Here is a 12,000-nt window from a genome sequence, read left to right as displayed (position 1 = left end):
CAAAACCGACAGGTGTTCTAATCCCTCTGCACTCTGTCCAAAACTAAAAAAGTTTTGGCTTTAGTTCTACTTTAAGAAATATTTGCGCACCAATAATCATCTTTTCTCCATGACACAGCATAAAAACACAAAGACTTGTATATGCTCTCTAGATTCTACAGGGAGTCACTTACCTAAAATAACCATGGGACAACTCATGATCATGTTTGCGAGTGAGCAAGTCACAAAAGTATTGAGGACACTCGTTTAGCATGATAATTGGGTAACAAGCATTTTAAAAAAGGAGAACATTTTTCAAAAGGATTTAATGGCAGCTCTGTATTACATCAGTACAGACTTGCCAGTTATGGAAAAAAAGAACATAAGGTATTAAACCAGTGATACAATTGCACCTTCAATGAAACTGCCAATTTTAAGGACTAAATGTGGGACTTATGTGTAAAACATGTGCATAGAGAAAATGGATGGATTATAAAACATGCAGCACAGCAAAGATGAACCATGCAACTCAGGATCACTTTATTCCAACAGATCCAATCATTTATTTGTGAGAATTACTACCAAGGTTAATCTATGCTACTACGGCTAACACAACTAATAACACATGCTGCAGAAGAAGTTTGCACCACAATGAATTAAAACAGTGTATTACTGGATTTTAAACAGTATAGGCGTTTATTTTTAATGTTTTACAGCCTGATGTGATCGAGGGGGAATTAATTTTTTGGACTAAAGTTCCACTTCCAGTAGATTTAAGTTAATTATATAGAATGTGTTGCTCACTAAAAATACATTTGTTTTGTTCTCAGCAACCTCAAAACTGGGGAAAAAAAAAAAAAAAAAAAAAAAAAAAAAAAGAAGAAGAAGAAGGAAACCCCAATGTACGATACCTGAAATATACTTTCAGGGAGACTAAAGAAATATTTTTGAATTTATTAAACACATTTGAAAACTGAAATCAATTTTTTAAATCGTAAAATTTTTAATTTGTAGAATGTTTTTTTCAAAGGGTTCATTCATTAAACTCCCATTGCAATGCATATTGGACCAATACGAAAGCACCGTACTGCCTTTACAGTATGCTTTTTGGTGGTCCATGTAGGTTCTCATCTCTGCTAGGTAGAGAGCCAAAGACCTAAGAGTAACTCCTGTTTCGCAGGGAGTGATACTTTCAGAATGCCAGCAGTAAATATGAAATAGTTAGCAATTTTTACATATACCTGGTGAAGTCATTTACTCTTGACTCTGAACTTGAGAAAAACAAAAATCACAATAGATTTTCACTAGGGGGTTGACCGATATCTTTTTTTTTTTTTTTTTTAGGGGCGATAGAGTTCTTTTTTGGCTACTACCTTTAAAGGGGTTGTAAAGGAATATTTTTTTCTTCTTTAAATAGCTTCCTTTACCTTAGTGCAGTCCTCCTTCACTTACCTCATCCTTCGATTTTGTTTTTAAATGTCCTTATTTCTTCTGAGAAATCTTCACTTCCTGTTCTTCTGTCTGTAACTACACACAGTAATGCCAGGCTTTCTCCCTGGTGTGGAGAAAGCCTCTTGAGGGTGGAGGGGGCTAGCAGGCAAGTCAGGACACTCTACTTTGCAGATAGAGAAAGGAGCTGTGTGTTAGTGGGTGTCCTGACACTCCTGCCCGCCCCCTCAAGAGGCTTTCTCCACACCAGGAATAAAGCCTTGCATTACGGTGGTGAGTTACAGACAGAAGAACAGGAAGTGAGGATTTCTCAGAAGAAATGCGGACATTTAAAAAGCAAAATCGAAGGATAGACAGCACCAAGGTAAAAGAAAGCTATTTAGGGGAAAAAAAATTTTTTACAACCCCTTTAAAGGCCAATCTCAGGTGACGATATTCTGTAGATTTCATTGTTTTTTTTACACTGTCTAATATTATACATATATTTTATCACTATCCTGTGACAGTAATAGGGAGTGACAGGTACTCATTATGGAAGGATCTGAGGAGGTCTACAAGACACCAAACCCCTCTACTGCACTTAAAAGTAGGGTTGTCCCGATACCACTTTTTTAGGACCGAGTACAAGTACCGATACTTTTTTTTAAAATGTGTCCCCAAATGCAGCCATGTCCCCCCCCCCATATGCAGCCATGTCCCCCTTACCGTACATGCTGCCCCATCCCCGCCGCCGCTTGGTTAATACGGGCGGGGAACATTACAGATTTAATTTGAATAGCTGTAGTCTTTCGCGCCGAGCTGCGTATAGACACTCCCCCTTGCTCGGGATTGGACAGTTGACCCGAGCAAGGGGGAGTGTCTATACGCGGCGCGGCGGGAAACACTACAGCCATTCAAATGAAATCTGTAATGTTCCCCGCCCGTATTAACCAAGGGGATGCGGCGGCGGGGGGGTGCAAGTATTCTATTTCAGTATCGGGGGTATTTGCGGGAGTACAAGTACTCCCGCAAATACTCGGAATCGGTCCCGATACTAGTATCGGGACAACCCTACTTAAAAGGGTTCAAAAGGCCTTCAAAAGATCTGCGTTTTCGGAAAAAAAAATGCTTCCGGGTTACTAGATCCTAGACCCGAACAAAGCAATCGGCTTTGTTCGGGTCTCTGGCCAGCCGGCAGATGTGCCAGCTGGTCACCCAGACGGGAGACCCGGGCTGAGCGGCGAAAGGCTGCCCGCTACTTGTTATTACAAGTAAGCTGACCGTCAGCTGCAGGAAACACCCCAGTACAACCACTTGAAACAATAGCAGTAAGTTTGTTAGATACAAAAAAATTTTTTTTTTACAATGTATGCATGCTAACTGGTTCTATGGCTTTTGCTCTGATGATTATAGCACAGATGCAATGTTGACATACAGTATTTTAGATTTGGAAGTGTAAAAATCACACAAAGTTTAATTAAACATTTTCAGCGTACATTTTTGTTACATCAAGGAGGCATTACTTAGCGTTAATTTACCTCATGCTCTTTTTGCGTTTCTTTCTCCAACAGCTCAAACTCGCTAGTTTCATTTTTCTCTTGAAGATATTTTTCCATTGCGGCAATTTCTTGTTTCATGCTCTCGTTCTCCACTACAACACCATCAAAGTTCTCCCGCAAAATAGCCAGTTCACTTAGAGCAGTTTCCTAAGACCAGAGAACGTTTATTAATTTTCATTACCTGCGACAGTCTACAAACGTAAGATTAAACTGGCACTTACTTTCTCCATCATTAGAGCTTCACAAATTTGGAGACTTTCCACAAAGTCCGTTTGCGGATTCTGAAAAGAAACGCACAAAATAATGCACAATAAAAGATTAATCTGCAAAGCAAACGCACAATATATTCATTGCAAGCAACCTGCAAGGCTGCAAAGCAACCTGTGAGGCTGCAATGTTGTTCAAATAGGGGAGTATATTTTTACTCTGTAGAGGGCACGTGTTACATGCCCTAACGCAAAGATCTAAGGCCTCTTGCACACTGCAGCTTGGAAAAAAAGTTCAGTACAATTTTTTTTACTGGCCATTAATTGTAATGTGCATTCAGAACAAAAAAAAAAATGCATTTTTGGTCAGTAATTTACACCTCATGCGTGCAAAATGGCCATTTACATATTATGCAGAAAACAAAAACAAAAAAACAAGAATACATGTTTGCACATTTGCGCGAGAATACGTGCAAAGTAGATAAAAAAAAAAAAGTCTGAAAAAGTAGTTGCTCAAACAGGAGTATCGTGTGCAAGAGGCCTTTAGATGTTCACTTAAATCACATGCACTCTGTGTTCGACTGGTGCAGCGTTTTTTTTTGAGAAGCAAAGTGGAGAATTTATGACTGAACCTGCAAACTTGTGTGTATATCTTTCAATCTTTATCGATTTGGTTTTGCATGCCTCGCCCTTCAGAAAGGCTGGCAAGTTTTCAGAGTGTGTCCTTGGTTTTGAACATATGTGCTCACATTAAATTCTATCTTGGGATGATAAATGGAATGGATGGAAAAACAAAAACAAAAAAAAACGCACACGCAATTCTGAGGTTAGTCAACACACCTGTTTCTGAGCTACTCAGAAATGAAAGTAAATGTAAAAAGCAAAAAGGATCATGTAGCTTGCATTTACAATGTGGTACATAAAAATTTAAGCTTGTGCGATCTGTCAAACTATTTCAGGGTGCAGTGCTCCAAAATCCACACTTGCACATACAATAGCTACAGAATCTTGATGACAATGGAGATACTAAAATATATTTTGCAGTTAGCAATCAACTATGGAGCCACTTTTTAATAGGCTTGTACTTACACTTGTTTCCAGGTCTGCTATCTTCTGCTCAAGCATCTGGATTTGCTCTTGACAAATATCATGGATGTGACTAGAAAGGTTTTCCTCCTCTACACATTTCTCCTGCACCTGGTCTGTTTGTGTGCTTTGTGAATTATTCATTTCAACCCGACTTGGTGTAAGATTATTCGAATCCAAATCTTCCAGCTCATTGTGCGATCCCAAACCAACCCTCACTTCAGGCATATTTTGCAGCTGATCTTTCAGAGTAATTTCAAGCTGATGTTTTTTCACAAGTTCATCTTTCTCCTCCTCTTTAGCTTCAAGTTGTTTCTTTAATTCTAAAGTCTCTTTTTCAAATGATTCTTTTCTTATAACTTCTGATTGTAGCCGATTTTCCAACTCTGCAAGTTTCTGCTCCAGTTCTTTATGGCTTGGTGAGGAGCAATCCTTTAACAGATGACTGTATAAAATAGCATAAACAGTGACAAAGGGGATTATTTTTGCATGTAAACTTGCTGAAAATAAGAATTTTTGACTTCCCCATGAAATCCTTTACTTGGAGTACAGTACAAGACACATTCTTTTAAATCATAGACCCTGTGTTATATGCAACCCCTTCAGGTTTCTGGACACAGGCAAACAGAATTGTGCGACAGCCCGTATAACCCCTCTTGCTCTGAGCAATCCTCAGTCTTGTAGGGGAGTGTGGTTTGTGTCCTGTACGCCAAGAAAATTATTTTACATGCGAGTAGAAAAATCCTCTTTTCTTAATCGTAAAGTACAGGACATGGCTTTCTTTTCTCATAGATGCTTGGGAGGTCCCCAAGCAATATAACCGAGGGGTGAGTAACACAGCAATGCCTGCAGGCCCAAGAACAGAAAAAAATTAATTCCAAACTCAAAGAACAGTTTGAAGAACCTTATGGCTAAATCTGGCATTGGCAGAGACCTGACATCTAACTAGTAGAATTTTACGAATGTGTAAAACAGGGTCTAGGCATCAGTCATGCAAACCTCAGAAATAGACACCAGGTGCTAAAAAGCCAAAGAGAGATGCTGACTGAACGAGTCGAGCGAGCCTTAGGCTGGATTCACACCTATGCATTTTAAGTGTTTTTTGCATTTTGCACTACAGAACGTGACCCATAGGAAACCATGTTAGATGGACTGTAGTGCAAATCTGCAAAAATCACTAAAAATGCATTGGTGTGAATCCAGCCTTAATATGAAAGAGGAAAATTGCCCTTCAAAGTCTTAGCGATAAGCTGCCTACTCCACCTAGAAATCGTGGAACGAGAAACAGGGAACCCTTTGTTAAAGCCCATCAGCAGGACAAAATGATTATCAGTTTCAGATAGAAGCAGCAGCTAAGAGGTAAACCCATATTGCTCACCTCACATTCAAACTTTGGAGAGAAATTTCTTTAGAATACTATGGAGCCAAGCAAAATGCAAAAACATATGAAAGGTCCATCTTGGGAAGAAAGGAAGCCATAGGTCTCCAAATCACCGTGTACGCAAGAACAAGGAAAGGCTGTTTACAAGGCTAAGCTGCCAATTTCTGTGACACATCTTGCCAACCCGAGAGTCAAAAATAAATAAAAAAAGGGACCTAATGAGTAAAGGCCAGTCAAAGGAACTACCCAAATTGGCTCAAAGAGGAAAGCTTCTGAAGTGCCGACAAGATCCAGATGCCGCATCAGATTAGGATGCCTCAGTGATGCAGAGGATCAAGGGGAGCTATGTCAGGTACCCCCCAGGACAAAGGTCTCTGAAAGGAAAATTTCCAAGGCCAAAAGTTGATCATTAAGGGTACTGAAGCTCAAGTGATAATCCAGACCAGACTGGAGAAAGGCCAGGATATATCCTGCGGATTAACATTTAGGGTGGAACTTCTGCTCTTCATAAATGCAAATATGCAAACAACATTTCTAGCCTTTAGAAGTGTAGGAATAGCAGATTTAGAGAGACCGCAGCTTCAATAGCCAAGCCGCCAAAGCCATTGACTATGAAGCAGGATGGAAAACCAGCCTTTGATACAGTAGGTCAGGTTGAGCGGGAAGTTCTCACAGAGAATCCCCTACGAAATGAAGAATGCCTGGGCCATTTTGGTGCAATCAGGATCGCTAGTCCTGTATCGGAGCCCCTCCCAAGGGCAGGACTTTGCTCACAGTGCAGGAGATGCGACAGTTACCAAAGCAATGTACAGAAAGTGTTGCATGACACAACATAGCTGCAACAGATCATTTAAAGCACAGCAGCCACCCTGCAACTCACTGCTCTAAGCCCAAGTTTCATGCTGCTATGGAAGGAGGGTCCAGGATCCAGGGACTAATCCCAGGAATGAAGTTGGAGTGTTTCTGCTGGGGGTTTCCACAAGGAAGGGGCACAGCCTCAGACTCGCCACTTTAGGGCTTTGCTCTCTCTCAGGAGGAGTAATGCCAACTGGAAAGGTCTCACTTCTGGAGGGCATACACCCTTCTCCTTGGGGGAGACATTCAGGAAATGGATCACACTGATGTGGCTACTGCTATTTACTATATTAACTACACCTAGTTATACTACTGTACCAAGGGTGAGAATGGGGGCAACATTACAGGCTGGCCACTTCTGTGGTGGGATACAGTTATGGTCCCCCGCTGCCCTATAGAAGGACAATATGCTCCAAGTAGCCACAGTGGCTGTAGGCGAATCTGGGATGAGAAGGAATTTCTCAGTGTGAAGACCAGCAAGGAATCTTTCAAGTAGAAAAAACCTAGTCAGAAGAGAAAAACACACACACACACACACACACACACGTCCAGTAGAGAGGCTGTGCATCACCGAAGAAAACTAGCAAAAATGGAGGTCTGCTGTAGTTGGGAGGAGGTATATGTGCTGTCCATTAATTTTGTTAGCCAGAGCCCATTCACCCCAAGGTGGTCGCATACAACAGAAGGGTTAATTATGAGAGCCTGTACCAAGTCTATAATTATATGCCAATTCAAAAGGGACAGTGAGCACCTTGGCACATGCACTTACACTTTAAAAACATCAACAGCCTAATTTTCCCATCTCGTGGAGGCCTGGAGGCTGAAAGCTAGATCAGACAAGTTGAGCAGACTCTTGATATACACATGCTCATTATAGGTATTCTGGTTATTTTTACTACTTGATTTTGGTCTGAGGCAGAGGAAAGTTTTAAAAGTAGCCTTGCTGCTTACACTAACCCCCCCCCCCCCCCCCAAAGTAAGATTTGACTTAAGCCAAGCATAATACATTAGGCCTGCCTTTTCTTGTATCTGCTCCCTTTGTTTTCACATTAAAACTGTATATTCTAATTGATAAGCAAGCAAGCAACTGCTCTGAATCAAGATGAGGTGCCGAGATGAGTTTCAGAATGCAGAGTCCATACAAGTCACTACTTGGACACAGCAAGGTACCATGGGATATTCAGTCCTTAGAAATTAAAAGTAAACAGCAGAGAACCTGCAAGTATGCAGGGAATCCAGGAAAATTGTGGACAGATTGCCAGCAAACAGGCAGCAATCACAACATTAACAGATTTTTCAGGCAAGGTTTTATTGGATTGTTAAAAATAACAAATGATTGACTTGCTATTACAATGTAGATGTTCTTAAACGATGGTGCACAATTATACCATAAACTATCAACCAGAGGTGGTGCGGGGGGGGCCCCCCCCCCGCGCGACTGCAGCGATGAGCGCCGCGGTACAAGAGGAGGGGGGGTTGCGGGGCGACACCGCAGCACCATCCATCCCCTCCTCTCACAGCCACAGGCTGTTAACAGTGCTCGGCACACAGGCACAGCCCCCTCCTCTGTTTGTGTGTACAGAGGGGGAGGGGCCAAGGGGACCTTCTGTCCATGTGCCGTGGCGCTGCCTGCGATGATCTGAGGTACTGAATGGGAAGGGGGGGTGTTTGCACTGAGGGGGTTTTCACTAAGGGGGGTTTGCACCGGGGGGGGATGCACTAAGGGGTGGGGGGTGTCTGCACTGAAGGGGGTCTGTGTAACATGCAGGGGTCCAGAGGTGCAGGTGGCTGTGTAATGTAAAAGGGTCCAGAGGTGCAGGGGGCTATGAGATGTAAAGGGGGCCAGTGATGCAGGGTGCTGTGTAATGTAAAGGGGTCCAGTGATGCAGGGTGCTGTGTAATGTAAAGGGGTCCAGAGGGCTATGTGATGTTAAGGGATCCAGAGGTGCAGGGGGTTGTGTAATGTAAAGAGGTCTAGTGATGCAGGGTGCTGTGTAATGTAAAGGGGTACAGAGGGCTGTGTAGTGTAAAAGGGTCCAGGGGGCTATGTGATGTAAAGGGGTCCAGTGATGCCGGGGGCTGTGTAATGTAAAGGGCTGTGTAATGTAAAGGGGTCCAGTGATGCAGGGGGCTGTGTAATGTAAAGGGGTTCAGTGATGCAGGGGGCTGTCTAATGTAAAGGGGTCCAGTGATGCAGGGTGCTGTGCAATGTAAAGTGGTCCAGAGGTGCAGTTGTGGAGAGGGGTACACAGTAGTAACAAAAAGATACTGCAGAGGTATGCAGGGGGCACGGTGGGGTGTTTTTTACATTTTAACGTGGGGGTTGCCAGATTTTGGATCCGCCCCCCCGGGTGCCAAATGCTCTTGGTACGCCCCTGCCATCACCTCCCACCCATCACCATACTCACCACTGTCAAAAGGTACCATTAGCGGAGACGCTGTCACTTTGCCCTGCATGGGCATTGACAGTGTCTACTTAGTGTAGCTGCTCATTATGTTTTCATTAGCCCCCCCCCTTTGAAAAAAAAAAAGGAAAAAAAAAAAAAAAAAGAAGAACCACCACATACAAGCAATGAAAAAGTTATACCCGTTTTGAAACTCTGCATCAGAATCAAGATCAATCATTGAATGATGAAAAGCAGTCTTCCCTCTTAAAGTGATTTTATTTCCAACATCCCAGTCTGGGAAGAAGTCTTCAAATCCACGTGCTGTCTCATCAGTTTCTGAAAATTCTGTGCAAACAGCTGAAAAAAATAAAAATAAAGTCACATTTGGATTGTCAAAAAACAACAAAAAAAAATGGAACACAAAATAACTGGTCAACATACTACTTACAATCATCATTCTCAGGTATGGTTTGCAAATCAGACAATTTAGGTCGTTTTGGGAAGCTAGCACTTATTTTGGATCCAGCATCAAATGGGAAAGTACCAGTACCGTAGAGGGTACTTTGTATTTTTTCAGCACCCCATGTAACTCTCCTTTTACGCTTAAGCTTGAAAAGGAAATAGAAAAATTCAGTTAATACATTTAAAATCAAGTATATTGTTTAACATTGCTTTAAAGTAACCCCCAAAATTAACCTTGCATATGAAAAGCTAGGCATCTTTAGATGCCGATTAGTATTTGAGAACACATTCTATTGGGGTGTCACAAGTGCAGCCAAAACCTGAGCACCTACAGTATGCAAAAATTGACTGTGATATGGTCATATCACATTGAACAATGCAGTTCAATTTATTCAAATTACCGAGAGGTACCACACATTACATTGCGGCGTGCACGGGAGGTGGTGCGCAACACCGACACTTTTAGATCCACGCAGCATCAGATTCCCAAGTAAAAACATCAAAGAGCTAAACCTACTGTTTAACCACTTAAGACCCGGACCTTTATGCAGGCAAAGGACCTGGCCAGTTTTCGCGATTCGGCACTGTGTTGCTTTAACTGACAATTGCACGGTCATGCAACGTGGCTCCCAAACAAAATTGACGTCCTTTTTCTCCCCACAAATAGAGCTTTCTTTTGGGGGTATTTGATCACCTCTGCGGTTTTTATTTTTTGCGATATAAACAAAAATAGAGCGACAATTTTGAAAAAAAAAAATATTTACTATAATAAATAACCCCAAAAAAAATATAACTTTTTTTCTCAGTTTAGGCCGATACGTATTCTTAATTTTTTTTTTTTAAACCAAAATTATCGCAATAAGCGTTTAACGATTGGTTTGTGCAAAATTTATAGTGTTTACAAAATAGGTGATAGATTTATGACATTTTTTTTAATATTTTTTTTACTACTAATGGCGGCGATCAGCGTTTTTTTTTCATGACTGCGACATTATGGCGGACACATCGGACAATTGACACATTTTTGGGACCAGTCATTTTCACAGCAAAAAAATGCTATAAAAAATGCATTGTTTACTGTGAAAATGACAATTGCCGTTTAGGAGTTAACCACTAGGGGGCGCTGTAGGGGTTGTGTGACCTCATATGTTTTTCTAACTGTAGGGGGGCGGGGCTGGACATGTGATGTCATTGATCGCGTTTCCCTATATCAGGAAACACAAGATCAATGAAGCTGCCACTGAAGAACGGGGAAGGTGTGTTCCCCGTTCTTCAGCTCCTGTGACCGATCGCAGGACACCGGTGGCGATCGGGTCCGCGGCGCTTCGGCTGGTGTGACCTCATAACTTAAGCAGTTTGTTGTTTTTTTTTTTTTTTTACACACACACACACACACACACACACACACACACACACACACTAGGTCGGGTGCAGCTTGATCCAAAGCTGCATTTGCCCCCTCTACCCTGGGAACTGAGCAATCAAAACACCACTGATCACACAGTCCTCTACTCCGAGCAGAGACTTTCAGTTACCGGCTCTGCCCCTCCAGCGCTTACAGAAGCATGGGGCTATGAAGGGGATGGGGGCTGGCTCAGTGTCCCAGCAGCTCACTGAGAGGCTGAGCCAGCTGTCGGTCCAGGCATCCGGGTGGATCTCAACTGTAAAGCGCCTGGACTGGCTGACTGACTTTAGCTCGCTAACTGCTGAATACGGGTCACAGGAGTGCAGAACAAACTGCACTCTATCATCAACAGGTGAAATATAGCTTTGCCCATACTTCTCCATTAACTGGTCTATGGATTTACATTTTAATCTCTGACCAATTAGCAGGTGTTAGGAAACAGTATGACTAAACCCAAGAATTATGGAAACTCTCTGGATGGCAGCGTTGTATATACAACTAAACATGTGACTAAAACAGAACAACAAATACTTGATCATGTAAAAGTGTAAACATATATACCTGTATATCAAAATGTATACATTATCTAGCAGCTTATTTGGGGTTCTATTACACAGCACTGGTGCTTAGTTTTCATGTGCAAGGTTAGTTTTGGTGGTCATACTATATGCTGCTACACATTTTGCTTTAATCCTGTCAAAAGAAACTGTAATAGACTGCTTGTATAATGCCTTCTTACCTGTTGATCTTCCTGGGACCTAGCAGAATCAACAACAACATTTTTCAAATTGGATATCCTCTCTTCTCTTTCTTTTTGAAGTTGTTGTATTACTGCCAGTAGTTGGGCATGTTCTTCGTTGGCCATCGCATGTGCTTTTGACACAGAAGATGCCTACAGAAATGGACGTTTTTTGTCATTAAAAATATTAAGTGCATTTCATGCACTTTTAGACCAAAAACAAACCTGGTTTTGCGAGGACTGACCACTCTTGGCATAAAAAAACAAAACACAATGTATTTACTTACCTCTAAGGTATCCAGTTGCTTTTTTAAATCCGTTATTTCCTTCCTGTATCTCTTCAGCAATGCTTCATCATCCAGCACCTCATTGACATGAGGCTTATTTTTAACATTTTTCGCAGCACTTGCAAACTAAGAGATATAAAAATAATAAATATCACTGAAGGCAGTTTCAGGAGAACTGGCTAAAATCTATGCAAGAATGGAAAACTCTGCCATCCAAAAGGAGGGA

General features: G+C 41.9%; 1 protein-coding gene across 1 annotated transcript in view; it reads right to left on the bottom strand.

Moving 5' to 3' along the window:
• The window catches only part of CENPE (centromere protein E), a 176,040-nt gene that overhangs the window by 127,048 nt on the left and 36,992 nt on the right, over positions 1 to 12,000 (bottom strand). The window contains 7 exon segments of the mRNA XM_040346326.1: positions 2,946 to 3,113; positions 3,188 to 3,247; positions 4,262 to 4,703; positions 9,082 to 9,238; positions 9,330 to 9,489; positions 11,488 to 11,640; positions 11,775 to 11,900. Coding sequence (XP_040202260.1) covers positions 2,946 to 3,113; positions 3,188 to 3,247; positions 4,262 to 4,703; positions 9,082 to 9,238; positions 9,330 to 9,489; positions 11,488 to 11,640; positions 11,775 to 11,900 — 1,266 coding nt within the window.

Source organism: Rana temporaria, chromosome 1, assembly GCF_905171775.1.
Source record: "Rana temporaria chromosome 1, aRanTem1.1, whole genome shotgun sequence".
Taxonomy (NCBI): Eukaryota; Metazoa; Chordata; class Amphibia; order Anura; family Ranidae; genus Rana; species Rana temporaria.
This window is presented reverse-complemented; position numbering and strand designations above follow the sequence as displayed.